The 26,626-nt window shown below is 39.9% G+C and overlaps 2 protein-coding genes across 2 annotated transcripts; one reads left to right on the top strand and one right to left on the bottom strand.

Annotated features, from left to right (window-relative positions):
- Positions 1-496: 496 nt before the first annotated feature.
- LOC137029945 (solute carrier family 12 member 3-like) lies at positions 497-16,907 on the bottom strand. The gene is made up of 26 exons (XM_067399780.1): positions 16,509-16,907; positions 16,279-16,368; positions 14,975-15,050; positions 14,756-14,851; positions 14,370-14,509; positions 13,612-13,722; positions 13,411-13,522; positions 13,097-13,227; positions 12,917-13,001; positions 12,636-12,796; positions 12,083-12,190; positions 11,875-11,998; positions 11,684-11,785; positions 10,875-11,030; positions 10,630-10,729; positions 10,435-10,546; positions 4,495-4,629; positions 4,308-4,414; positions 4,132-4,214; positions 3,936-4,022; positions 2,595-2,693; positions 2,359-2,470; positions 2,187-2,273; positions 1,518-1,650; positions 1,362-1,429; positions 497-1,123 (listed from the first exon to the last, which is right to left on the bottom strand). Exons 1-26 carry the CDS (start codon positions 16,752-16,754, stop codon positions 985-987), a joined length of 3,000 nt encoding a protein of 999 aa, XP_067255881.1. The 5' UTR covers positions 16,755-16,907; the 3' UTR covers positions 497-984.
- A 4,943-nt stretch (positions 16,908-21,850) lies between these two features.
- Positions 21,851-25,422, top strand: si:ch211-63p21.8 (kelch-like protein 33). Its single transcript, XM_067400991.1, has 4 exons — positions 21,851-22,629; positions 23,129-24,077; positions 24,281-24,451; positions 24,781-25,422. The coding sequence occupies exons 1-4, from the start codon at positions 21,912-21,914 to the stop codon at positions 25,298-25,300; spliced, it is 2,358 nt and encodes a 785-aa protein (XP_067257092.1). The 5' UTR covers positions 21,851-21,911; the 3' UTR covers positions 25,301-25,422.
- The last annotated feature ends 1,204 nt before the right edge of the window (positions 25,423-26,626 follow it).

Here is a 26,626-nt window from a genome sequence, read left to right as displayed (position 1 = left end):
GGAAGAAATTGAGCCACGCGCTATAGTTCTAGTGTGAGTATTTACTGTAATACCATTAACCATTATAGCCTGTGATTTTTTTTTTTTTTTTTTTTTTTTGAGGTCAATATGTAATTTATGTACAAAGCAAAATCTGATAATATTGGACTCATAAATCATTTACGTTTGAAATGTAAAAGAATCATAATTTGAGGTTAAATAAACACACTTGTTAATTATTAAACCCTGAGAGTGTTTTAAGTTAGCAGCCCCAAAACACATAGTGATGTGACGCCGTCACACTTCAAAATGTGTGCATGTCATTTTATTAAATGCAAAAGTTCACTTTTTTTTATCATTTTTGAATTCTCAGTGTCTTTTTATCTAAAGCAAATAATATATTCAGCTGTAATATATTCTGTTAAATACAGCATTACTGTATTTTAAAAGTTTTTTTCTTTTTCTTGGTGTAATGAGACAATCAATGAAAACTGAGATGTTCGCCATAGTACGCAATTGTATTTTTCACATTGAAAAGCACATCAAGAGCATATTTGTAATTTAACATATTTGTAACAACTTAATGATCTACTATTCATATGTAGTAATGTATGTAACATAACATAACATTGTTATAATATTATTGTTGTGTCTTGTTTAAATGGCATGAAACTCTTTTATTCTACATTAAAATTAAGGTCCTCAGATAAGTGACTTCCCTCCACCAGCATAACGCCACTGCATTCCTATTATATTTTTTCTAGTTGACTCTCTTTGACTTGTATCATCCTCAAAGATTATACAGACATGTTATATGAACATGATATAAATATACATCCACAGTAATACAATCATTGTACAAGAGGATTAAGCAGCTCATTTCAGTTCAAAAGGGTCTGATTCACAGCAGCACGTTTAACATCTTCACACCACTGAAACTGACAGCAGCTTCACGTGCAGTAATAAATGCGTTTAATGATGAACAGTCACGTTAATGCGAGTGTTTTACTGGCAGTAGAAGGTCATGACGTTCTCTTGGTTTCCTCGTATGAGCAAGACGGGGCAGTGGATGCCGTAGCTCAGCGCTTCCAGCCAGGCCATATAGAGAGAACTGGGACAGTTGACATCAGGGACTGGAAGAGAACTGAAATACACATATTCTGTTGGTATCAGCTGGTGTCATGCATAAATGAGCATTAAATCTGGTCATATTAGTTAAGCGAGTTAAGAAGTGGTTTTGATTTAGTTTTCAAAGGCTCCAAAATATGCAAAAGTATGACCAGTTGCTTGTGATGTCAGTCATTTGTAAGTCACTTTGAATTAATACATGCAAATGACATATCATATGGGATGGGTCAACTGCTCTAACTATCAATACCCACATTACAACCAGAGCCGCGGGGATGGAGTTCTTCTTGATGATCTCGTTTAGTCTCACAGTCCTCTCCACCTGAAAATAAAAGTCAAATAGAGGAACTGATGGATCACACTCCTGTTCAAAATGACACACACCAGCAAACAGACACACACACACACACCTTGGGTTTTATGGCCTCCAGATCTTTGTCGGAAAATTTCCATGGACTAAGTCTCTTGAGCTCCTGTACATCTCCTCCGGTCTGTTCTGCACTCAGCATGAAGGGGGCGATGGTTTCCTCATACCGCTGCATACTACAGAAACAGAGAGAAAGAAGAATTTTTCACATACTGTCCATTATTACGGTTTCTCTATTCCCAGTATGTCTGAAATGCGCCGATTTCTCCTTCTGAAAAGCTCAGAGTGCTCTGATTGGCTGACCCAGTACGTTGTGCATGTATCGGAAATGTATTGCCCCTTACCATTATCACAAACTTAAGCTTCCAAGGCTTCTAAAACATTTGTTATGACTCCATTAAAATCAATGTTGTTGGTTTTACCAAATCAGTTTGAGCCTGAGTCGGATTCTGAAAATGTGGATGATGAAGCAAATCGACTTTTTATAACTTCGCAGACTATAGGCTAAACATCCACAAACAGATATATCGCACATTAAAGGAAAAGGAAAACATTACAAAGCGTCATATGACCCCTTGAATAAATACTATAATAGTATTTTAGCAAACAGTATTCAGATGTGGAAAGTAGGATGTTTCCAATAGCAAATGAGGTAAGCATTACTACAAACCTGCATGTTTTGTATATGTGTTAATTTGTGAACATTTCTCACTTTTTAGGCAGAGGAGCTTTATCCACATCTGTTATGATGACAATGTCCTCGAACTCTAGCCGGAATCTTTTCAACAGCATCTTCATGCTAAAATAAGAAACATATTTAAAGAACCGCTGTTCATATCTTCATAAACTAGTAACAGATGATGATGATATAACCATCCACTGACTCTTTACGGTCTTCCTTCATGGTCTCCTTGTCTCCTAAGATAAACACTCTGATTTTGCACTTTTTCCAGCGGTTTCTTCTGGTCAACAAATAAGGCACTAAAAGAGTCAGACCTGAGAAAGAGCAACAGTGTTCAGAATAAGAAAATGGGACCAAAACCAACCCAGACTGAACCAGATTGGAACTTTATGCTGTGATTTTTTTCCACAGTGAGTTTAAGTCTCTTTCATGTCTCACCTCCATCATCAGAGATCCAGTAGATATCAATAGTCTTCCTGCCCTGTTTCGTCTGAAACACAGATCTGACCTGATCGTTAGTGCCATCATCAGAAATATCTGGATGGGGAGTCAAAAAAGGAGGTGAGACGTGCGTAAAAACCACTGACATCACACCGACCAAAGCTTTATTGAGGAAACGTTGTGTGCATCCTGTCTACAATGCAGCTTTGCTGATTATAAAAGAACGTTTCTGGGGTGTGTTTCCCATAAAACATCATAACTCACTGCTTAACTACCATAGTATGATGCGTCATTGAAGAAATCAGCTATCTAGTCATAACTGTTTCCTGAAACCTTATAGTCGCAAATTTGTCGTTCAACTACGTTGGTTAATGGTGTCGGTCACTGTGATTTTGCCAAGTAAGACATGTTCCTGGATCAACATCTTTGTTGATCCTGGAACAACATTCCAATCAACCAATCAGATTTGAGGGACAATTTTACTGTTTATGTCAAGTTTAGGCTTGCAACCAGGGGTAGGTGCTTCTACATCAATGTTATTCACCTATCTTTCCCCTCTAATTTTAGGGATAAGTTATGGGTAGGATTAGGTTTAGGGGTAGGAATAGGGTTAAGACTAAATTTTCAGACTGGAATGTTGGAATGGTGTTCCAGGATCAACAAAAAATGTTGATCCAGGAACATGTCTTACTTGGCAAAATCACGGTGACCTAATGGTGTCATGCCTTCACAGTCACAATGGCGCTGTATGACTGATTGGTTTTATTTAATTTTCTTTTTTTTTTTTTATTTAAAATATTCTCAAATTTGTGTAAGTAAATGTATTTTGTGTTTTAAACTGCTTTACCATGATTATTTTAGTTGATTGGTAAGTTATAATGGACAATGGGCTCTTGCCATGTTTGTTTGCGCTTGTGACACTGAGAATCTGATTTACATGCAAATACTTCCTCTTTTCCTGAAAAACATGACAGTGAGCTGAGAGAAAAATACAGTAAAGTTTATAGTGACTTATAGTGATATGTATAAAACATGCTGTCAAATTGTATGTGAATGGTTGTTTTCTCACTTCCATTGGCATCGGTGTGAATTTGTACAAACTATAAATGTTTTTTAGTTTATTTAATTGTCTGAAACAAAGTAATTGATTAGAGTGGGAATGTTGGTCTGCTGGATGCCAGTGTCCACTGTTCTGATTGGCTGACTGGGGGATGACATCAGGATTCCATCACTTGAAATGTAGATGGTCGATTGTATCATTCTAGTTTGTCACAACACTTCACTAGCAGTGTAGATGGGGTAAAAGTTCACAAAAAAGACTTCAAATGTATTTGTCACCTGAATTCCGGTCGGTCTCGTCTTTTTCAGATTGTGGAACTTCGTCTGCATCAAATGCCGGATTCTCAATTGCCGATAATCTGCCTGCTGCTCCAATCAGTCAAAACAGACCCATGTCAAACTCTGTTTTATGATGCAAGCTGCAGCACCAATGCATTATCAAATCATTATACTGTATAAAACACACAGTACACACCTGAACTCTGCAAAGCATCTGTAACATCCAATCCATCCATCATTCTCAGAATTGCAAGGCCGTAGCTGCAGTCAAATGCATCGCTGAACAAGAAACATTAAACGATGTCAAAACAGAAAGAAATTCATGACAAAAAAAAGAAGATATTTGTGAACAAAAGCAGCATCTGAACTCACCTGATGGTGTTGACGTAGTCCTGTAAGCTCTCAGGTTCACATTCCTGCCAGTTCGTCTTGTATCCCATAACGAGGGTGTTTGGCTTCAGTTTACCGAGACCTGAAGCCTAGAAAGATGACTGAATCATTGAGAAGCACGTAATAAGGAGAAGAAAAAGGTATTAGAACAGATTAGCGATGGTCTTACCTGCATGAGATTGTGCGCACCATCTTTCAGACAGTCGCTGTTGAAGGACGTGTAGAAAGAACGAACCTTCCTCTGATTCAGCCAGTCCACCAGCATATCGGTGCTGTGCTGCGGAAAACTGGACTTCTCGTCCTCCTGAAAGCATGAGAGTGCAATAAACCCACAACACCTTCACTTCACAAGTGCACACTGAATAAGCTATTTGGTGTTTTGGTGAAATCAAGATGATCCAAGTGTGTCAATCAGGTTTTTTTCATAAATTATATTTCTTGAATAAATGATTTCTGAAGGATCATGTGACATTAAAGATGGGAGTAATGGTGCTAAAAATTCAGCTTTGATCACAGAAATAAGTTACATTTTAAAACAATCAAATAGAAAACAGTTCTTTTAAACTGTATAATATTACACTGTTCCCTTTCGTGGGAACTATCGACTCTGCGTGAAACGCATTGGGAACCTTCTGCGTGATATCGTCATTAAAGCACTCCTGTATCCAACAAATCGTGTAACGAGACGTCAGAGGCGGGTGACGTCACGGACCAGGAAACTATAAAGCATGTCCGGATGCAGAGAACACTAGCTTCTGTTATCTTCAGCAAGCACTCTATGTTATCCCGTGTGTCTTATTTATTGTTGTCTGTCCAAATATATAGTGTTTGTCTCACTCTTCGTCTGAGAACAAGAGCTGTAGCAACAAGTGTGTGTGGGTGTCTAAGATCGCTGTTGTGCGTCTTATTTTTTGTGATTTAAGGTCTCTCTCTTTGTCTGAGGACAAGAGCTTCAAAAAATACATACATACACCACATAAGACACAAATATAAAAAAGAAATGGCGGATGAAAGCAGCAAGCGGTTCAGGAAATGTGCCCCTCCCTGCACTCGCTTTATCCCTGACGGGGATATGCACGATATGTGTGTTGTTTGCCTGGGGGTTGAGCACACGCAGGCAGCTCTCGAGGAAGCTGTCTGCGTGCATTGCGAAAAGCTCACCCTCAGAGTGATGCGATCTCGCCGGGCACTCTTTGATAAAACGGAGGGTGCCTCAGTTGGTGTTCCCCGCGGATCGGGTCCAGCTGCTGCCGAGGCAGAGCGGAGGCTCCATTTGTGGGGTTCACAAATGGAACTGGCAGCGGGGGTTGAGACGGGCCCCGCCCTATCTCTCCCTTTAGCTGCCAGACCCACTGTCTCTCCTGCCGTGGTGGAAGCACGCCCAGCGGTTTCTTCCCCTCGGGGAGAGACATCGGCACTTCATCTGTCTTCATCTGAGGATGTTGATGTGATGAGTGTCGACGCAGCGGAAGAGGAACCGCCATCCTCTTCCTCTGCAGAAAAGGAGCTCTTGAAGGTAGTGGCCAGAGCTGTTGCCAAATTAAATATTAGCTGGCCAGAAGCAGAGCGGGGAGATGTGAGACCTAAAAGCAAACTCGATGAGCGCTTTCTCCCCGCGCTGTCATTACCTCCACGTCGGTGCTTGCCGTTCTTTCCAGATCTACACACTGAGGTGTCTAGATCATGGAATAGACCGGTCCAACACAGAGTGTTCAGCCCTCAGACTTTGGTCTATAGTAATATCGTGGGGCTGAAACAGTATGGTTATGCGGCGATGCCCCGGGTTGAAGAGACGCTCGCGGGCTATCTCTCACCCGATTCGGCATCGTCCTTAAAAGCACCGACGTTGCCCACCAAGCCCCTTAAGACTACATCTTCCTTGGTGGGCAAAGCTTATGCGGCAGCAGGGCAGGCAGCAACGTGTCTTCACACCATGGCGCTGCTGCAAGCTTATCAAACTGAAGTGCTGGGGGAAATTGATACCAGCGTGGAGGCCACATTTGGGTGCATCCAGGAACTGCGCATGGCAACAGACCTGGCTCTCCGTGCCACCAAGGAGACGTCTAAAGAAGTGGGCCGTTCTATGGCAGCCCTGGTGGCCACGGAGTGGCACTTGTGGCTGAACCTCTCCGACATAAGGGACAGAGATAAGTCTTCCCTTATGGACGCGCCGCTGTCTCCTGCGGGCCTCTTCGGTGATGCAGTCACAACTGTCGTCGAGAGGTTCCAGGAGACCAAGAAACAATCTGCGGCGTTTCAGAGGTTCCTCCCCCGCCGGTCTAAAATCCCTGCCGAGACTGTTGAGTGGGAGTAGTCTCGGCCCGCAACGAGCTCCTCAGCGCACCACAGAGCGCAACAAAAAATTTGTGTGGCCACCCGTGCTCCCCCACATAGATTCTGGGGACAGGGGCGAGCTGCACAGAAGCCTTCTCAGCCCAAGACAGACCTGCGGGCTATTATTGTGGCGCGGAAGGCTTCTAAAAAGCGGTCCTGATATCTGTGGATCAGGACCCAGGAGGGCGGCCCCCGTCTGGAGGAAGCGTGGTGTTGAAACACCTGGCTCCCGCTTCCATCCAGCGCCCTCCGGGGACCATGCTATTTTTACCATCCAGTGTGCGTCGGGTCCCAACCAATTCTTTGAGGAGGGTTGGCCTGCACTTGATTCGGCTGACTTCTGCCGGCACGCCATTTCAGAGCGCAGAGCCAAGTGCTCAGAAAACACCAGAGGCCAGTCTCGAGAGACTGGTTCCCTTAGTAGATTTTCTGGAAGAATGGAAAACTCTACCGAATATATCAAATTGGGTGCTGCTCTTGATAGAAAAGGGGTACAGAATTCAGTTCGGGTCTCACCCGCCCAGATTCAATGGGGTCCTTCTCACAGTGGTAACCTCCGAGCAGTCTCTGGTTATGGAACAGGAAGTTATGACACTTTTGCAAAAAGGAGCTATAGAAAGGGTTCCTCCTCCCAGCAAGCTGTCAGGTTTCTATAGCCGTTACTTCATAGTTCCGAAGAAGGATGGAGGACTTGGTCCTATCATAGACTTACGGGTGTTGAATCGGTCAGTGCAAAGACTAAAATTCAAAATGCTTACACTTAAACAGATCATTCCCCAAATCAGGTCCGAGGACTGGTTTGTTAAGATAGACTTGAAAGATGCTTACTTTCATGTATCCATCCATCCTTCTTATTGGAAGTTCCTCAGGTTTGCTTTCGGGGGCGAAGCCTACCAGTACAATGTTCTTCTGTTTGGCCTATCATTATCACCCCGCACATTCACGAAGGGCGTGGATGCAGCCCTGGTTCCTTTGAGACTCCAGGGAATTCGCATACTGAATTACATCGACGATTGGTTGATTCTAGCTCACTCAGAGCAACAGAAGTTCAACATCAAGATGTTGTTCTGTCTCACATGAAAAGGCTTGGGCTGAGGCTCAATGCCAAGAAGAGTGTGCTGATACCGGCTCAGACCACCAATTATCTAGGTGTTATGTGGGACTCCACAACAATGCGGGCACGTCTGACTCCTGCCCGTGTGAGCTCTGTTCTGTCAGCCGTAAAAGGGGTGAAGTTAGGCCAGTCTCTCACTGTGAAACAGTTTCAGAAACTGTTGGGTCTAATGGCAGCTGCGTCCAACAAAATTCCTTTTGGCCTCCTGCATATGAGACCCCTACAGTGGTGGCTCAGGACCAGGGGGTTTTCCCCGAGGGGGAACCCTTTTCGAATGATCAAAGTCACACGGCGATGCCTTCGTGCTCTAGCCGTGTGGAAAGACCCCTGGTTCCTGTCCCAGGGTCCCGTGTTGGGGGCCTCCGGTCGTCGTGCAATGCTTACGACAGACGCGTCCCTCACGGGCTGGGGAGCGATCATGAGCGGTCGCTCAGCTAAGGGTCTTTGGGAGGACCATCAACTCTCCTGGCATATAAATCGGCTGGAGATGATGGCGGTGTTTTTCTCCCAGACCTGAGAGACCACCATGTGCTGGTCCGCACAGACAATATGTCAGTGGTTATATAAACCTTCAGGGGGGTCTATGGTCTCACCAACTAAATTACTTGGCCCGTCGGATCCTCCTGTGGTCTCAGGGGAAGCTGCTTGTACGCATTTCCCCCGTTCACTCTGCTCCCATGAGTCCTGGAGAAAGTACGCCAGGAAGGGGTCCGCCTGATACTGGTGGCCCCATACTGGCCAACCCGAATATGCTTCTCGGACTTGGTGTCCATGATAGACGGCGCTCCGATGGAGCTCCCCTTAAGACGGGATCTTCTATCTCAGGCGGGCGGCGCGATAATACATCCCCGCCCAGAACTATGGTAACTATGGGCCTGGCCTCTGAGGGGGACAGGTTCATAGAGGCTGGTCTCTCATCTGAAGTTGTTGAGACCATACTTAGCTCCAGAGCTCCCTCCACGAGGAAGCTTTACTTTAGCTTTATAAGTGGAATTTATTCTCTACCTGGTGTAGACAACATGAAACGGACCCTGTCCGTGCTCCTATCAGCTTTGTGCTATCCTTTCTCCAAGAAAAATTCTCGGAGGCCTTATCTTATTCAACCTTGAAGGTTTATGTTGCGGCTATATCAGCCTATCATGTTGGGGGGGATTCCTCGGTTGGTCGAGACCCCCTTGTGTCACGCTTCCTCCGTGGTACACTGAGGCTGAGGCCTCCAGTGCGCACAAGGACCCCGGTCTGGGACTTATCAGTGGTTCTACGTGGGTTAGCTGAGGCTCCCTTTGAACCACTGGAGGAGGTGTCTGTAAAGTTTCTGACTTTAAAGACAATATTTCTACTGGCTATTACTTCTCTAAAAAGAATTGGAGATCTTCAGGCCCTTTCAGTGGCCCCCTCATATCTGGAGTTCGCTCCTGGAATGGTGAGAGCATTTCTTCATGCTAGGCCTGGCTATGTGCCGAAGGTCCCCACTAATATCCCGGGTCCTATTGTGCTTCAAGCCTTTCATCCTCCTCCATTCCCGAGACGTTTTTATTTCTGATCAAATAAAAGGGCTTTTTTTTAAAATCATTAATAATCTTGCTGATCCCAAACTTTTCAATGGTAGTGCTTTTTTAAGTTGTCAAATTAAAATGCTGCTCCTGTGTGCAGTCTGTTTAACTTTCACAATGTGCTGCATTTCTGAGTGACATTAGACAGAATTTTTATGGACATGAATCAAATCATTTATTAATTAAAAAAAAAAAAAAAAAAACGTTTTTGACGCATTTGCATGAACTTGCTGTGGCAGTTCAAAAAAAAAAACAAAAAAAAAAAAAAAAAAAACGCAAAAAAAAAAAAAATTATACTTAGTACAAAAAATTCTAAACTTTTTTTAATGTGCACCACTGAGTAATTCTCTGTAGCCATCTAGTGACTGTAGTTAAAAATAATTGTTATTTTAATTTTAAAAGTGTTTGCTTTCCAGTAGATGGCAGGCACATTTTCATGTCTATCACTATGAATGAATTTGAGAAATGCAGATCTTTTTTTGGAGTGGATTTAACATAAAATTGCTATTTTATATAAATGTATATATTTAAATGAACAATTGAGGCAAATAAATAAAAAATACCATAAATTCCCCAAAACTGCATGACTTTACATTAAAAATATTAAAGTGAGCGATATTATGTTTGTTTTAAAAAGTTACATTATGTTACAAAATCACATTTTACTGTCTGGTTATGTAAGCTAGTTGGACAGAAAAATTTATATTGTTGCCCAATGTGTAATAGCATAGCAAGAAACATAGCAGTGATAGGCACTATATTAGCCTATTTTATTATTTGCCTAATATTATTAGGATATGAGTAATAGCTGCATACATACCTTTATCTTTTGCATGTTGACCCCTTTTCCTTTTTATTAATCAGCCTCCGGTGGCTTAGATCTTTTGTCTTACCATAATTTATTGTTGACTTAGACCTTGTGCCACTCTCCCTATAGACTTCACCTCATCCCTTCTTTCCGTATACTTCTAAGTGAGAGTTCTTCTCTGGGCGCACACTCCGAGTCCCTCCCGACCAGGTTAATTGATCTTAGTTACCCATGTCGCCCATGCCTAAATCCGCCACTATGAACTTGCATTTTATAGGTCTATCTGTGTAAGATTCTTACCATGATAATGTTCCCACAGATCATCAGGCTGATGTTTTTGGTGAAAGTGCCCACAAAGTCCACCAGAGCAGGACGGGCGTTCGGAGGGCCGGTCAAAACAAGACACTGAGGCCTAAGAGAGAGTTTATATGTGAGCGGCCGGTGTATCGTGATCTGTCGCGGTCAGTTTGATCATATTTACATTTACAGTCTCACCTGAAGTTTTTGATGTGATCATTCACACCAGTCAGAGACATCGAGAAGGACAAAGCCATATTGTAGAAACTGGCCTGATAAGACGAGCCCCAGTTAATCTCTGAACACACAATCAGACAACAGTCAGTGTGTTTAAATAACTGAACTTAAATTATGTTTTGATGATCATAATTGGAAATGTAAGTCATAATCTACATCACACTGGGTCATTGAAAGCAAAGCAGATAAATAATGAAGTTACTCACGAGGCTTTGTATAGGAGACATATCCTAACAGGAATAAGACGAGAATGGACGTGACAAGAGCGGCCCACCATGTGAACAGAAACATGAGGGCGACAGACAAGATAGCAGCAAACAGAGATGTCCACGGACTGTAGAAACGGTACTCCGGCCGCCAGCCTACGAGAGACAGACGAGGAACATGAATAATAGACACAAAGAGCAACTGTTCTCAAAAAGAGCTTCAAAATGACTTAAATAGAGAAATAAAGTTATTTCTTATTTTAATTAATTCCCTCAACAACTGTTTGTTTTCTTTTTCTTTGAAGACCAGAATTCACACAGTCTTGGAAAACCGGGATATTTGATGAAATGTCATTTTAAAAATGTGATTTCTAGACCTGGAAAAGTCATGCACACAATCTTATGGGCATTGATGGGCATTTTAGAATAATATTTTTTTTATAGATATGCCAAGCTCTAAAATGTTTTATCAGGGAGAAAATATCCTGAAATGTAATTGTTTGCAATTTAATTATATAATATTTATTATTTTCAGTTTTGTATATTCTTATATATTATTTTTGTCAATTTACAGAAACCAGGAGAGTCCATATATTAAACTAAGTTTAAGAATTTGTGAAGAAGTGTCTGAATTTGACCAGATCATATTTCTGAATGTTTAATAAAAACATTGCCTTAAATAGTAAAACAAGCAGAACAGGAAGGACCCATTAATATTATATTCATATTCACATTACATTATTGTTTATCTGTTAATAAAGTCTGTCATTTATGCTATGCAAAACTGCTGCTGACGATGAAGTTCTCACCAGGTGATTTGGTGATCGATGCATGGAAGCAGCTGAAGTTAATGAGGCTGTAAGAGCAGAGGAAGAAGTTGGAGATCAGAGGAGCGATTGTGTTCAGATCACCTGAAAAGATCAACATGACAGCAAACTTTAAAGCATCAATAGAGAGAGAATCACCTCCGTAAATGATCTGGGAGAGATCCAGGACTCACCGATGAGGATGAAAGCCATAGCAATGAGGAACGTGAGACAGTAGCCTCGTAGAGGCTCGTTGTTTTTCCCGTAACCTTTTGCGAAGAAGCCGATGAAGGGGTAGATGTTATCCTTACACAAACACTACATGAAAACACACATACAGACATGTTACAGTCAACTTATGCAGGATAAACAACATTAAATTAAAATGGCTGCACCGTCCACCTGGAAAACTTTGGGTGCAGACACCAAGAAACCCAGCGCTGACGACAAGGTGGCAGCAAAGACCCCAATGGTGATCAAAATGCCAGATCCTGAAACAGTGGTAAGAATCTGGAGGAAAAAAAAAAACAGTAATAGTAGCTATAAGTCAGTCTATCTATCCATGTATCCATCCACACACTTAATATTCAGCAATATTACTGATCTGACGCTACTGGATGAGAACTGAACTGAGCTGGACAGTGACATCACTGGTTTCTGCAGAGCTGCTTGCATTTAATAATTGATGATCTTTACAACGGAACTGAATCAACACTGAACTGACTTTGGCTGAACAATGACACTATTTTTTAAGAAAAGCATCTTAGAACAGCATAAATTAATTATTTGCATCATTGAATCATCTTCCTGTTTATCACCGTAAAGCTGCTTTGAAACAATCTGTATTGTATAAAGCGCTAAATAAATAAAGATGATTTATCTTTACAACAAAATAATGAAAAACTATAACAAAAATAGACACATGTCTCTGTATCAACAGGGCCGATGTTCTCACCCGGAAGTTGTTTGCCAGTCCAGAGGTACACGTGCGGTTCTGTTCACATCGGTCAAAATTATAGCCGAATTTACAGCCCAGACCGGTGCAGTGGGTCGTAAAATTCGATAGCGCTAAACTATCGTTCACATTTCCAGAAGCATCTCTTACAACAGTTGCAGCTGAGGATAAAGAGAGTAAGTGCTTCAGTGAGAAGAACAATTCACCATTAAGACCAATTTCAATTAATTTAATAAGAGTTTATGATATGAAATGTGTGGCGGAAAAATGTTTCATCTCACCACACGTGACTGAAATCAATAAATAGCTCAAGGTGGTCCACAATATGGCCAGCAGGGTCCCTTTAGGAATCCCACCAGTTGGATCCTGGAAAACCACAAACACACGTCATTTCTGTAGCATTTTAAGGCATGGTGACTTTCCTACTTTACACGCTCTGCCTGAAAAATGGCAATATTTACCTTGAGATCTCCACAGATGTTGACACCAGACAGAATTCCTGTGGCAGCAGGGAAAAAAATGGCGAACATCCTGAAGAAATATCCATCTTTACCTCGGAAGGAAGGCAGCAGGTTATCCACGAAAATCTCAGCTGCAAGAAGAAAACTGTGGTTAGGTTTGGTTGTTCCAGCACAAACCAACATCAAGCTGAATGTTCATAATTTGACAAAGTTATTTCAAGTTTCAAGTCAAGTTTTAATAAACAATGGTGCACGACACCATGCATTAACCAACCACTTGAAGGCCACATTAGACCTGGATCTTGTTTACTCACCACGGTAGCCGAAAAATCCTGCAGCTTGCTTTTCTGGAGTTGGGGGAATGACCGTCCCAACAAAATAATTTATTAAGGAGAGCATGATTGCGATGAAGAACAGGATCTGAGCCTGTGGTGGAGCAAAAACCAAGAAGAACAATCGTGTTACAAGAGGCAGCATTGGGAAATGAATGAAGACAGGAGCAGAGGACAGTATACCTTCGCCTCCCAACTCATGCCAGCGAATGTGATGCAGAGGAGGATGGCGACAGTAACTGCACCAATGATCCTCACGTCATTGACATCGTCCACCATCTGAGATTTATAGTCCTGAGAATAAATAAAACAATTGTGGGTTGTGGAGATTTGAACAGCTGTGCTGTCTGTTACCTTTGAGCTCAAATGTACATGCTATACACATTTGCAATGCACTTTTTACTTTCTGTATTTCTCTTCTGGTAAAACCGACCAACCAACAATATGAAACGGGAGAGAAAAAAAACATATTTAAATTTTTGCATTCTCTCACAAATGGTTTGGGTTCCCTCAAGAAACTTTGTGCTCACTCTCAAAACAAACTTTTTTTTTGCTAATTTTTCAATCACCTTTAAAACTTTTGGGTTCTTTTTTGATTTTGGTCAAATTAAATATTATCTGGCATTTACAAGTGGCAAACTTTCTGTTTTAAAAGAAAAGATGTCAACGCAAAAAAATAAAATCACTGACAACCCATTGAGTTAAAATTTTCAGTAATCCTAATGGGAACGGATTTTTTTTTTACCTGAAATATTTACTTGATTTGAGTTTTTAAGTTAATATTTTAATAATTTAACAACACATTCAGATGTTCATGGATCTCTGACATTTGTTAATAGTCACATGACCTGCAGTTTGGGAAACACTGTATTGCAGTAAGTAGAATGAGAAAAGCTGCTCTCTGAGTTTCCTTCAAGCACTACAACGTGTGCATGTCTTACTTTCAGAAGATCTCTGACAGTTTCGGCAAAGCCCACTGTGTGGAGCGCACAGGCGAGAGCGTTGGCGAACGCAAAGAGCAAACCGATGGGCGCTCCAAGCTCCGGACCCAGACTCCGAGAGATCATGAAGTACGTGCCACCTGGAGGAAAGATTGCACTTGCTTGGCTTCACTTGTTTTAAAAAAAATACACCACACTAAATGTGTTTAAGATAAAAAAAAAAACAAAAAAAACAATGCATTTCTTGGGCCATTTTACGAATCTCAGGTAAACTTATATTATTTTAAGTAGCCTATATTTTATTTGAAAACAAGACAAAGTTTCTGATTAAACCCACATTAAATGGAATGTTCCTGGTATTATGGTAAACAATTAATTTGACTCACCAGATTTGACCTTCCCGTTGGTGGAGATTGCAGACACTGACGTTGCCGTGATTGTTGTGACAGTGACAGACATGAAGATAATGACGTAGGTCAGAACTGCAAGCAAAAAAGCACAAAAGTGACTTTCAATAAGGTCTAGATCCTTTCAGTTCTCTGAGGGAGGACATATTTAACTTGAGAAGTGACTTTAACTGATTCAGTAAACTAGAATCAACTCACTGAGTCCAGCTTGAGACGTGATCCATGGCAGCCGCAGGTACATAATGACTCCCCAGATGTTCAACATACAGCGAATCTGAAACAGAACCACAGCAAACTCGTCAGTGGTGTGTGGATGTAAGATTTTTTGTATTGCAACATTATTTTGCAAACTGTTGAGACAATTACAGATCTGAAAATGTTTCACAGGGAATTTCTTATGAAAGAACAAGCTTCAAGTACACATTTGAATCATTTATTGAGCTACTCTGATTAAAGAAATATGTAATGTTATGTAATAGGCTACGTCATAATACAATTATGACAATTACATTGAGTGAACAATGAGTGTTACCTATATGTATGCCTATAACACAAAATAATATTTATAATGACAAACATAATTTCATAAAGCTCTCACATTAGAAGGCTTTCTTGTTTTGCTTCATAATTAACTTAACGTACAGCTTAATTTTGCTTCTGTATTTGTATCTTTAAAAAATTGCTGTTGTATGCATGGAGGGAAAAGCCGAAATAGTTCAACAAAACTTGCTAAATTCCTGCATAGACACAGAATCCCCTCATAAATCAACAAAATGTGTTCACTCCACAAATCCACCAAACTAAAACTCTTCGGTTCTCCAATAATGAAGTATGTGACAAATTTTTACTTTCAAAGCGTCAAATTAACATCCCAGTTCTTCAGAATCAAATGAGAGGTATCACTGAGAATAACGATAAAACATTCAGAGGTATTATGATAATGATAGTTTGGGTGAAATATACTGAGAGACGTGAAAATAGCCTACAGTTTGTATTTACTATTTTGTATTTTATTTCACTTTATTATTTATTTCATTTGACTACGGGGAGAAATGTGACCTGAAATACATCTGCATTCAGTCACAGTTGGCAATAGAGATATACAATAAATGTGGAGAGCAGCTCAGGCCATCTGCTCTTCGAGTTCTCTGAGAGAGACATCTGGCTTTGGACTGGGCTACATGTATCTTGGCAAATATGAGTACCGTTTGAGACACATTTTTTAAAGTTATATTTTTTTGGCATTTTTTATTAGATAGGATAGTATAAGAGGAGACACTGGGAGAGTACAGACAAGAACAGGACTGTGAAAGGACCTCAAACTGAGATTTGAACTTAAGTCACCCAAAGCACTCCGTGAGATCTCTACTTTGTGACCCTATAGGAGACAAATTGGGTCTTTTTCCTCAGAAGAAAAATCTAAGAAGCTGGAGACATAAACATTAGCTTGTCTACTGCTTGAGATGTTAAAGCGATCAAAAATATGATTGCTTCTTTCTCACCATGACTCCCAGAACCCATCCAAAGCGAACAAGCTTGACTTTGGGCCGTTCATCATCCTCCGGTGGTGGAGGAAGATCATCAGGTTCCGGCTGTTGACAGCAACATACAGAGAATCAACACCAAATTTCAAAGTGTTGCCACCCAAACAATATTTATAGACTCAAATGTATATGAATTTAATTAGACAAGTATTTTCATTTAAATAACCACTTCATTCAAATTTACTTACTGGTTTGCGCAGAATATCCAGTGATGGTCTGCTATTTTTTATACGTCCGGAGAATGTGTCCTTGGCATAAAATTCATATTTTGGCACAGGGTCAAGTGGATTGTAGAACGACATTTTTGTCTTGTCCTGCTCCTTCCCATAATCAACCTCTCCCATATCCACGGTAACACCTTGAGGTGGGACATTGTTGTCCGGGCGCCGCAGACCTGGGATTAAGTTTCTGATGCTATCAATAAATTTGACCATTCTGTAGGACTTGAAACTTTAAGATGTCGACCTTTCCTGCTTTAATCCTTATGGAGATCACGGAAATGATCCAACACCTCCACGGCGCCGAAATTACAGCACCGAGATGAATCGAGATGAACTGACCTTCCTCAGCTGTCAGGAAATGAGTTGCGTTTTCTTTTATACCTTATTTGAACCTACTTACACACCCATTATTAGACGTACACAAACACTGTTGCAGAACCATGACTGGCAGTTCTTTGTATTGTGTTCTCTTGCTATCTTTGAAGTCTTCTTCAGAAATATCTACAAACTGGTTTCCCAAGATGACACATCTGTCAAATACAGTTTGTCTAGCAACAGTTTAAATGTGTGAACATCAGATATCTTTCTCCCAAAGTGAGCATAATATATGAAATTATTACAAATGATTATTATTGGTCTAAATGACTTGTATGACCCCATATGACTTACTTGGTTAGCTGGATGGGCCTGGAAACTTGCCATAAACCTATGATTTTTTCATGCTTTGAAGCAATGCTTCTTTTGTCAGAAAAGCAACATCTCAAACCTGCTCACAAAATCTGCCAGAAATAAAGAGACACAAATGAGATCTTTTTAATACATTATGGCCTGATTTTACAGACAGGGCTTAGATTAAGCCAGGGTTAGGTCTAAGTTCAATTAGGACATTTAAAAGGTTAGTTCACCCAAAAATTTAAATTCTGTCATTTATTACTCACCCTCATGCTGTTCCACACCCGTAAGACCTTCGTTAATCTTCGGAACACAAATTACGATATTTTTGTTGAAATCCGATGGCTCAGTGAGGCCTCCATAGCCAGCAATGACATTTCCTCTCTCAAGACCCATAAAGGAACTAAAAACATACTTAAATCAGTTCATGTGACTACAGTGGTTCAATATTAATATTATAAAGCTACAAGAATATTTTTGGTGCACTAAAAAAACAAAATAATGACTTTAGTGATGGACGATTTCAAAGCACTGCTTCAGGAAGATTCGGAGCATAATGAATCAGCGTATCGAATCATGATTCGGATCACGTGTCAAACTGCTGAAATCACATCTGATTCGACATGCTATTTTAAGATATGTCAGTGCAAGTTGCTTTCAGTTAAAACAGCTCAAATATGCATTTTAGTAAGGGACTAGGCTTAAGCCTTGTCTGTGAAACCAGGTGTAAATGTTTCTCCTAACAATAATATTAAATAGGGAGACTTTTGCTCAGATGTTGGTCTTTTGTAGCCCATCAAATCAATCCTACATAGTTCTCCTGAAATTAAACAATGCAAATGAGACACTCATTGTCATCCAGTAAGAGTATAAAGCTATAAACTGAATGCAGAAAGCAGCTCAGATCATTTGTTGTGAAATTTTTGATGGCAGACTTTAGTATCTTTGCAAACCTGAGCAAAATTGTTGAGATTTCTTCAGAAACTCTTGAGGTTACTGGGATCTCTTTCTCAGGATAAGCATCTAATCAGGAAACTTTAAAAAGTCACAATTTGCTTTTTAATCTCACTGCTGAGATATTAAAGAGATATTGTTTCTATATAATGAAAAAATATTCTCCAGTTGCTTCAGATGGACTCTAGTCTTTACAACTGATTACTCAATAACTATGTTTACTTTTTTTTATTTTGCCCAATAGACATGTTTGGTTTGAACATGTTAAATGAGTCATTGCTAAGGTTTCTTCCTTCGAAAACACTGAAGGGAATTTTTCCGCTGAGGTCTTCCCTCTTTAAACCTGCTTGCATTGTGAAAAGCACTAAATTAATTTAAACTTTGCATTTAAAATTGGTCATTATGACAATCATCTATGACGACAACACATAAAACTTAGCAATAATGGACATCATGAAAATGAAACGAGAACATTTCCATAATGTTCTTATTTTTATTAAATGTAATTATAAAAGAGCCTTGTTGTTTTCATGCAAGACAATGATTTGAACCGGCAGTACCAGCACATGTGAATCGTCTAATATCTGCTACTTTGGCTTAGTGTTCCCATTCATCTGTTGTGAGTACTAACATACAAATGTTTTGTTGATGTGGGTTTTTAGGAATGTATACCAGATTCGTGATGATTGTTCCAACTATCTATACAGGGTTATTTGGTAAACACACCCACGTCCCCATCTAACCAATGAGATCTTATTATGCAGGTTGTGTTTACTGGAACCATCATGCTTTTCATGAGGGCAAAATATGGATGGCCAAAGGATATGTAATTTATAGAGTGGACATTAGCCAATCAGTTAGTGTTTTTGTCCATTCCTAGAATTTTGATTTCAAAGAGCACTTGAGTCAACAATCAAAATGGGCCGAAAGAACACAATAAACCTTTTCCACTGTTAATACAAGTTTCGTGGAACCGCATGCCATAAAGAAGTTCATAAAAGTTTATTTTTATGAACAGTAAAACTTATTACCATGGCTTTTTTTTTTTTTTTTTTTTTTTGTCATTTATTGGACACGTCCTTTAAAACTACCACTTTGTGTATCTGGGACTCTTGTGTAAGTGACCTTGGGTCTCAAAGCATCATCTCTGTTAACAAATACAAATAAAAGTACAAACAAGAAATTATGTGTTGATGTACATGTACAGAACTTTTTCATAAATTATTCAATGCCTGGAAAAAAATCTGAGTAAAATGCTTGTGATTAAATGCTCATTTGGTTTCAGATCTCAGACACTATTATCCAGCATGTGTAATGCTTCTTCATCTTCTTTTCTGTGCAAATAGATTAAACATTTTAGGTTGATGCATGATGATTTTTGTCTTAATTTTATGAGATCTTTAATGTTACATGAATAAATACAATGATTTTTCACATGGTCACATTGGTGTACATTGAGTTCACTTCAGTCAGATGACTATTTTTGTTTGATTTGATGTGCTTTTCAACAGTGTCTTCTTCCTGAATTTCACCCCAAACAGAAACACTATGACTGTGCTAAATAAGAATCAGTTTTCTGAAAAGTGCGCATCTACTTTGTGGTAAACAGAGGAAAAAATGTTCACGAATGTTAGTCTGCTGTGTTACTGGTATTACGTAGCACCAGGGTTTCTGGAAGGGCAAACCACCAACTCTTATGTAAACACGTTTAATAACCTAAAGTTTGATTCTGAGCATCACGGTTCTTCTAAGTATAACAAAATAGATTTACTGTTCATTATCATTACATGTAATTAAATAGCATTATTATTCATTACTATAAATAATTTTTAACATTCTTGAATAATTACATATGCAGTTTTATGAACTCATACTATATTAGAGAGTACTTGGAAAAGATTTAAAGATTTTAAAAGATTTAAAAATGATTCAAATGAACATAACCAACAAACTTGTTTTAAAAAGTGCATGATGTTAGTGTTAAAAAAGCGTATGCTATTTGATTTGTCAGCAATAGCAAATTAATAAGTCTGGCAAATTAAAGGAACACTCCACTTTTTTTGAAAATAGGCTCATTTTCCAGCTCCCCTAGAGTTAAACAGTTGAGTTTTACCGTTTTCGAATCCATTCAGCCGATCTCCGGTTCTGGCGGTACCACTTTTAGCATAGCTTAGCATAGTTCATTGAATCTGACCAAAGAGTTTTGATATTTTTCCTATTTAAAACTTGACACGTCTGTAGTTAAATCGTGTACTAAGACCGACGGAAAATAAAAAGTTGTGATTTTCTAGGCTGATATGGCTAGGAACTATACTCTCTTTCCAGCGTAATAATCAAGGAACTTTGCTGCCGTTCCATGATCACGATTTAACTACAGAAGAGTCAAGTTTTAAATAGGAAAAATATCAAAACTCTTTGGTCATTTTTAAGCGTGATGCTAACGGTCTAATCAGATTCAATGAACTATGCTAAGCTATGCTAAAAGTGGTACTGCCAGAACCGGAGATCGGCTGAATGGATTCGAAAACGGTAAAACTCAACTGTTTAACTCTAGGGGAGCTGGAAAATGAGCTTATTTTCAAAAAAGTGGAGTGTTCCTTTAAATTTCAATCAGTGGCTATAACAAACACAAACAAGCATCTTTAAGTGCTTAAATGTCTCTTTTATAAGAATGAGCTACTGCTCTCTATTTTCTTTAAAATGTGAAATGACACAAGAGATAATATATGTAAATGCTGTGACAGGTATGAACTTGCCTATAAAATTAAACATTATGAATACAGAGTTTAAAAATGAAAAAGGACACCTACACAACATAGTTCATGCTGCATTAGCGAACAGCGCAAATCTACCAGCTATCATAAGGGACGTTCTGTCTGTACTGTGATAAACCTTTAACTTTTGCTGCAAATCCCTTTGACGTAGCAAATGATAACATCAAAGAGGCGGGTCCAGTTGAGCTTTTGGAAATGTGTTTTGCTGTATTTCTGCTTGACTTCAAACTGATCTGTATCTTTCTACATCTGACCAGTTTCTGATCTGTCAAACCAAAATGTAAATGTCTCTGATGATTTTTCCTTGAAGTATCTAATTTATTACCGAACAGAATTCCTGCTCTTTTTTGTTTTCAAAATTTTACCAAAAACATGACTAAATTATTGAGAATTGAGATATTTCATATTTTCTTTTAACTATGCCATAATGATCATATTAAACAAGATTAAAAAAATATCTCTTTTCATATTTTTCACATTTCATATTTTTAAAATATATTTTTAAACTTTCACCCCCACAAAAAGGGAAAACATGATTACACTGTTGAGAATTGAGATATTATTTCATATTTTCTTTTAATTAAAAATAATTATCATATCAAACAAGATTAAAAAAAAAAAAAAAAATCTAGTTTTCTAGTTTGAGAACCAAGATATCTTTTAATAGATTCCTGATAATCATCAACAGACTTTACAAGATTAAAAGAAATAAAAAAAACTTTTAACACTATCTTTGGAATGATTATAATTAATTTTAAAATGATTTTGACCCCTCTGTAAAGGCTGAAGGCCTATCGAAATGAGATCTACTGACTCAGAACCTATAATTAGCATGCTGACTTCAGGGAAATACAGCGTACATGAGCGCCGACAAGAGTGAATGCCGACAACAGAGAACGACAGTAAGGAGAAGCATTGCTAAAACAAGAATAAAACCGAGATAAGAACACCAAAACATCTGTGAGTTTTCATGGAATTTACAAGAAGATATCTGCCCATGGAATGGGAGGAACGATGGAGAAGAGAGAAAGAGCGCAGGAAAAGGATGATAGAAGAAGGAGGAGAGAAGTTTGAGGAAGAGAACAAGAAGCTAAAATGGATCATGTCCTACAACGATACCAGGATAGGAATGAAAGAGAGGGCAGTGAAGGACAACAAGAGCGATAATATGGAGGAAGATGAACTGCTGCAAAGTTATCATAGACAAAGTTACTCAAGCGAAATCTTCCAGACTCTGGGGGAAATGAAGATGGAGAACCTGCTCACGGATCTGATCCTGAGCACCGAGGATGGGCTGAGCTTCCATGTTCACTCGCTTGTCTTGGCTGCGGTGAGCTCCCTCATCCAGCAAAAGCTCCAGGAGAGGGATGGAAATGAGAAAGAGATCTCGCTGACATTGCGTCCTGAGGTTCACGGTTCGGGTTTGGCTGCAGTGGTTGAGTTTGCCTACACTGGAGCCATCAGCAATCTGAACAAAGACAACATGCTGCAGATTCAGACTGCAGCTCTTAGTCTGGGAGCTCCAAGAGTCCTGGAGCTCTTCACAGAGGAGGAAGATGGAGGTAACAAGGAAGAAAAACTCTCAGCAGAGAAGCAAATGAAAGTTGGCCTGCAGTCCATGAAGGACTTATGGACCAAGAAAGTGGGATGTGATGTTGAACTGGTTGCAGAAGGAACAGTTTTCCATGGTAAGATACCTAGACACAGTGACATCCAAAATATGATTAGATGACCCACACAAATCGAGACCATTTGTGCAAGAATGAGTGATGCTTGCCCATGAGTCATCACAATGCTAGTGTTGTGATTCGTTGACAGGATGTTGCCATAAGGTTGCTTATTTGTTTCTACGGCACTGCTAGGTTGCTGTTTCAGCATTTGGGTGTTTACTTATGGGCTTGGGTGAAAAGAGTCTACCCTCAAGTCTCTGTGATATTCTGGTCTCTAGACGTGTCTCCAGTTCCTCTTTTAAATTTAGATTTGTTTACCAGTTATGTTAATGACTTCACAAACCTTTTGATTCCATTTCATCCATTCCACAGTTATGTCAGTAGTGACCATTCAAATATGAATGTTTTAAAATTTAGAAAATTTTAACAGGAGAACAAAATGACTTTTCAGTATTGCCCTTAAACAGTGTTGATAAAGTAGTATTTTTAAAACACTCAATTCTTTGCCTTCATGAAGCTCACAGGGTGCTACTGGCAGCCAGCAGTGACTACTTCAGAGGCATGTTTACCAGCGGTATGAAGGAGAGCCAGCAGGAGTCTGTGTCTCTGCTGTTAATCGGAGCCACTGAGCTTGAGGCCCTCCTGTACTGCGCCTACAGCGGCACTCTGGTGCTCGGATGGGGCTGTGTGTTTGAACTCACCTGTACTTCCCTCCAGTTTCAGTTTCAGCCTGCAATCTCACTCTGCATGAAGTTCCTGGAACAAGAAGTAGATGTCCACAACTGCCTTGACGTGGCGTCTTTCGCAGAGGCCTACGGGATGGCTGAGCTGATGGAGCTGGCTGAGGATTTTGTCCTGAGACACTTCCAAGAAGTATCTGCCACCCCAAAGTTTCAGGACCTCCCAGCCAAGAAGCTTCTGGCGTTCCTCCAATGCGATGCGCTGTCCACTCCATCGGAGCTGACTGTTTTCCGAGCGGTCGTCGCTTGGGTGGAGGCAGATCCTGCTGAACGGCTCCCGCAGGCCGAAGAGCTAATGCGAGCGGTGCGTTTTCCATTCATGACCTTCAGAGAATTCCAAGAAGTTCGCGCTGTAAACCTGAGCATGGAATGCAGTGGAGAAGTCGAGGTTGAACTCTACAAATCAGCGCTAAAGGAGTTCGGATTTGGCATCTCTGACCGCATAGTGCAGCAGCGTGTACGTCACCCCAAAGATACACTGGTTTTGGTCGGAGGCGATCAGCTGAATCCAGACATGGATCAACGACTTCCCAGCAAGCAGCTCTGGTTTGCCAACTCTCTGAGAAGTGGAACAGGCCTTGTGAAGGAGATAGAGTGGAGAATGCTGGGAGAAATGCCAGATCAGGCCAGATTTAGACATGGTGTTGGGGTCCATAATGGTCAACTATATGTTGCAGGAGGTTGCTACTTTTACGCAAAGTATGATGTCATGAAATCTGTTTACAGGTAATACAAGTTATATTTAAAGACCCCACAAAATCCAAAGTGCAGTTTTGTGGCTTGATTCATCAATTTAATGAAGTCTTTTTTCCAATAATTTAGCTAAAAACACATATAACACAGAATTTGCATTGCATTCGTTTTTCTGTGGCCATGTCATTTGTTCCACTTTTCTTTCTCTAACAACACTTGCACATCTGCATAAACAGGTACGACCCTGTGCAAGACCATTGGAAAAGGCTGGCAGACCTTCTGGAACTAAGGAGTAACTTTACGCTGGTGGTGAGAGGAGACACACTATATGCTGTCGGAGGAGACAAAGACATCAACACAAATCTTGACAGTGTGGAAAAATACTCAATAGAAACAGATTCCTGGAGGTAGGAGAAAAACTTAAAACAGGATAAAAGAGCAAGCTAAGCATTTCTAAGATACTTTAGTAATAATTAACTATATTCTTCACAGAATGCATAAAATCAATGTACTTACTGACACCTAGTGGCTCTCAGAAGCACAACAACATACCTGTAAATGATGGAGAAACTTCTGATTTTCCAAAGAAATTTTTTTTTTTTTTCAGAGGTTCTTCTTTTATCTTGGTCTCAACTGTAATTAATAGACAGAACATATTCATGAAACAGAGACAAAAATGAGTCATTTGTAAAAGTATAGAGCTATTAAATATTGAGTTTTCTGTCCTATAAAACAGCTTCAGCCATCCTTTGGACCAGGCCTTAAGTGGTCATGCTGCCACCGTCTGGGGAGGTGAAATCTTCATCTCTGGAGGCTTCAACTGCAAGTACCAATGCCTGCTGTCGATGTTTCTCTACCATCCAGTGAGAGGAACCACATACCTCGCTGACATGACCCATGATCGGGCCCAGCACTGCATGGAGAGCATGAGAAACCATTTCTACGTAGCTGGTGGGGTGTGCAACCTCCGTAAGTACTACACCAACCAGCTGGTCTGTGAGATGTACGACCCCATGCACGACACCTGGACGGTGTTCACTCCTCTTCCCATTCCCCACGTTGGTGCGGCCTCTGCTGTTCTAGAGGAGAGGATGTATATTCTAGGCGGTTATTGCCAGGAGGACTATAGCGAGGCGAGGCGCACGCATCGCTATGACCCTGTGACTCAGAGATGGGACAACATGGGAAAGATGCCCGGTCCTGTCACAGACGTGCGCGCATGCCTCCTTCATCTTCCTGATCACATCAGAAAATGAGAAAAAGATGTGTTGCTTTTATTTGTATAGCCTTTATGTCTACATAGGGAGCTGCCTTGGGAGGGAGCATTTTGTCTCAAATGAAAACTCATGAATGAATCATTTGCAACACGCAGTATAAGCAGCAAATCTGATTGTCTTACCATTTAATTATTTTTTTTATTTTTTTATTTTTAAAATATAAATAAAATCAAATTAAACATTTTTTTAAATAAAAAATAAAAACTTAAAATAAAAAACTAATTCAAACAAAAGCTATAATGTAATACTAAAATAACAAAATGAATAATTATAACTAAAAAATAAACAAATTTTAAAATAAACATAATTTATATAATAAACTTAATATTAACATTATTGAGAAATCAACTTTTCCTCGAGCTTTTGATATACAGTGCTCAGCGTAAATGATTACACCCCCTTTGAAAAGTAACATCTTAAACAATATCTCAATGAACACAAAAACATTTTCCAAAATGTTGACAAGAATAAGTTTAATATAACATCTGTTTAACTTATAACATGAAAGTAAGGTTAATAATATAACTTAGATTACACATTTTTCAGTTTTACTCAATTAGGGTGATGCAAAAATGAGTACACCCCACAACAAAAACTACTACATTTAGCATTTTGTATGGCCTCCATGATTTATAATGACAGCACGTCTTCTAGGCATGGAATTAACAAGTTGGTGACATTTTGCAACATCTATCTTTTTCCATTCTTCAAGAATGACCTCTTTTAGAGACTGGATGCTGGATGGAGAGTGATGCTCAACTTGTCTCTTCAGAATTCTCCATAGGTGTTCGATTGGGTTCAGATCAGGATCCACTGAATCACTTTCACGCTGCTCTTCTTCAGAAATTCAACAGTGGCCTTAGATGTGAGTTTAGGATCATTGTCATGTTGGAAAAGTGCACGACGACCAAGGGCACGGAGTGATAGTAGCAACTTCTCTTTCAGTATAGAGCAGTACATCTGTGAATTCATGATGCCATCAATGAAATGCAACTCCCCGACACCAGCAGCACTCATGCAGCCCCATATAAGGACACTGACACCACCATGTTTCACTGTAGGCACCATGCATTTTTCTGTGTATTCCTCACCTTTGCGACGCTGTTCAGTTTTGAAGCCATCAGATCAAAAAACATTTATCTTGGTCTCATCACTTCAGAGTATAGAGTCTTAGTCGTCTGCAGTGTACGCCGTATTGTGACACGGGAAATAGTCACCCCAGTTTGGCTTTCTACTTCTTTAGATAACTGCAGTGAACTTGCATGTTGATTTTCTTCAACCCTTCTCATCAGAAGATGCTCCTGT

The sequence above is a fragment of the Chanodichthys erythropterus genome, chromosome 11 (genome assembly GCF_024489055.1).
Source record: "Chanodichthys erythropterus isolate Z2021 chromosome 11, ASM2448905v1, whole genome shotgun sequence".
Lineage (NCBI taxonomy): Eukaryota > Metazoa > Chordata > Actinopteri > Cypriniformes > Xenocyprididae > Chanodichthys > Chanodichthys erythropterus.
Note: the sequence above shows the minus strand (reverse complement) of the source record. Positions and strands in the feature narration are given on the sequence as shown.

Coding starts and splice junctions, on each gene's coding strand:
- LOC137029945 (XM_067399780.1), bottom strand. CDS start 16,754: ATGGTCAAATTTATTGATAGCATCAGAAACTTAATCCCAGGTCTGCGG. Junction 13,228..13,410: donor AGGATTTTTCGGCTACCGTG/GTGAGTAAACAA, acceptor TTCTTCTTGCAG/CTGAGATTTTCGTGGATAAC. Junction 4,415..4,494: donor GTGCGCACAATCTCATGCAG/GTAAGACCATCG, acceptor TCATCTTTCTAG/GCTTCAGGTCTCGGTAAACT.
- si:ch211-63p21.8 (XM_067400991.1), top strand. CDS start 21,912: ATGGAATTTACAAGAAGATATCTGCCCATGGAATGGGAGGAACGATGG. Junction 22,630..23,128: donor AGAAGGAACAGTTTTCCATG/GTAAGATACCTA, acceptor GCCTTCATGAAG/CTCACAGGGTGCTACTGGCA. Junction 24,452..24,780: donor ATAGAAACAGATTCCTGGAG/GTAGGAGAAAAA, acceptor CCTATAAAACAG/CTTCAGCCATCCTTTGGACC.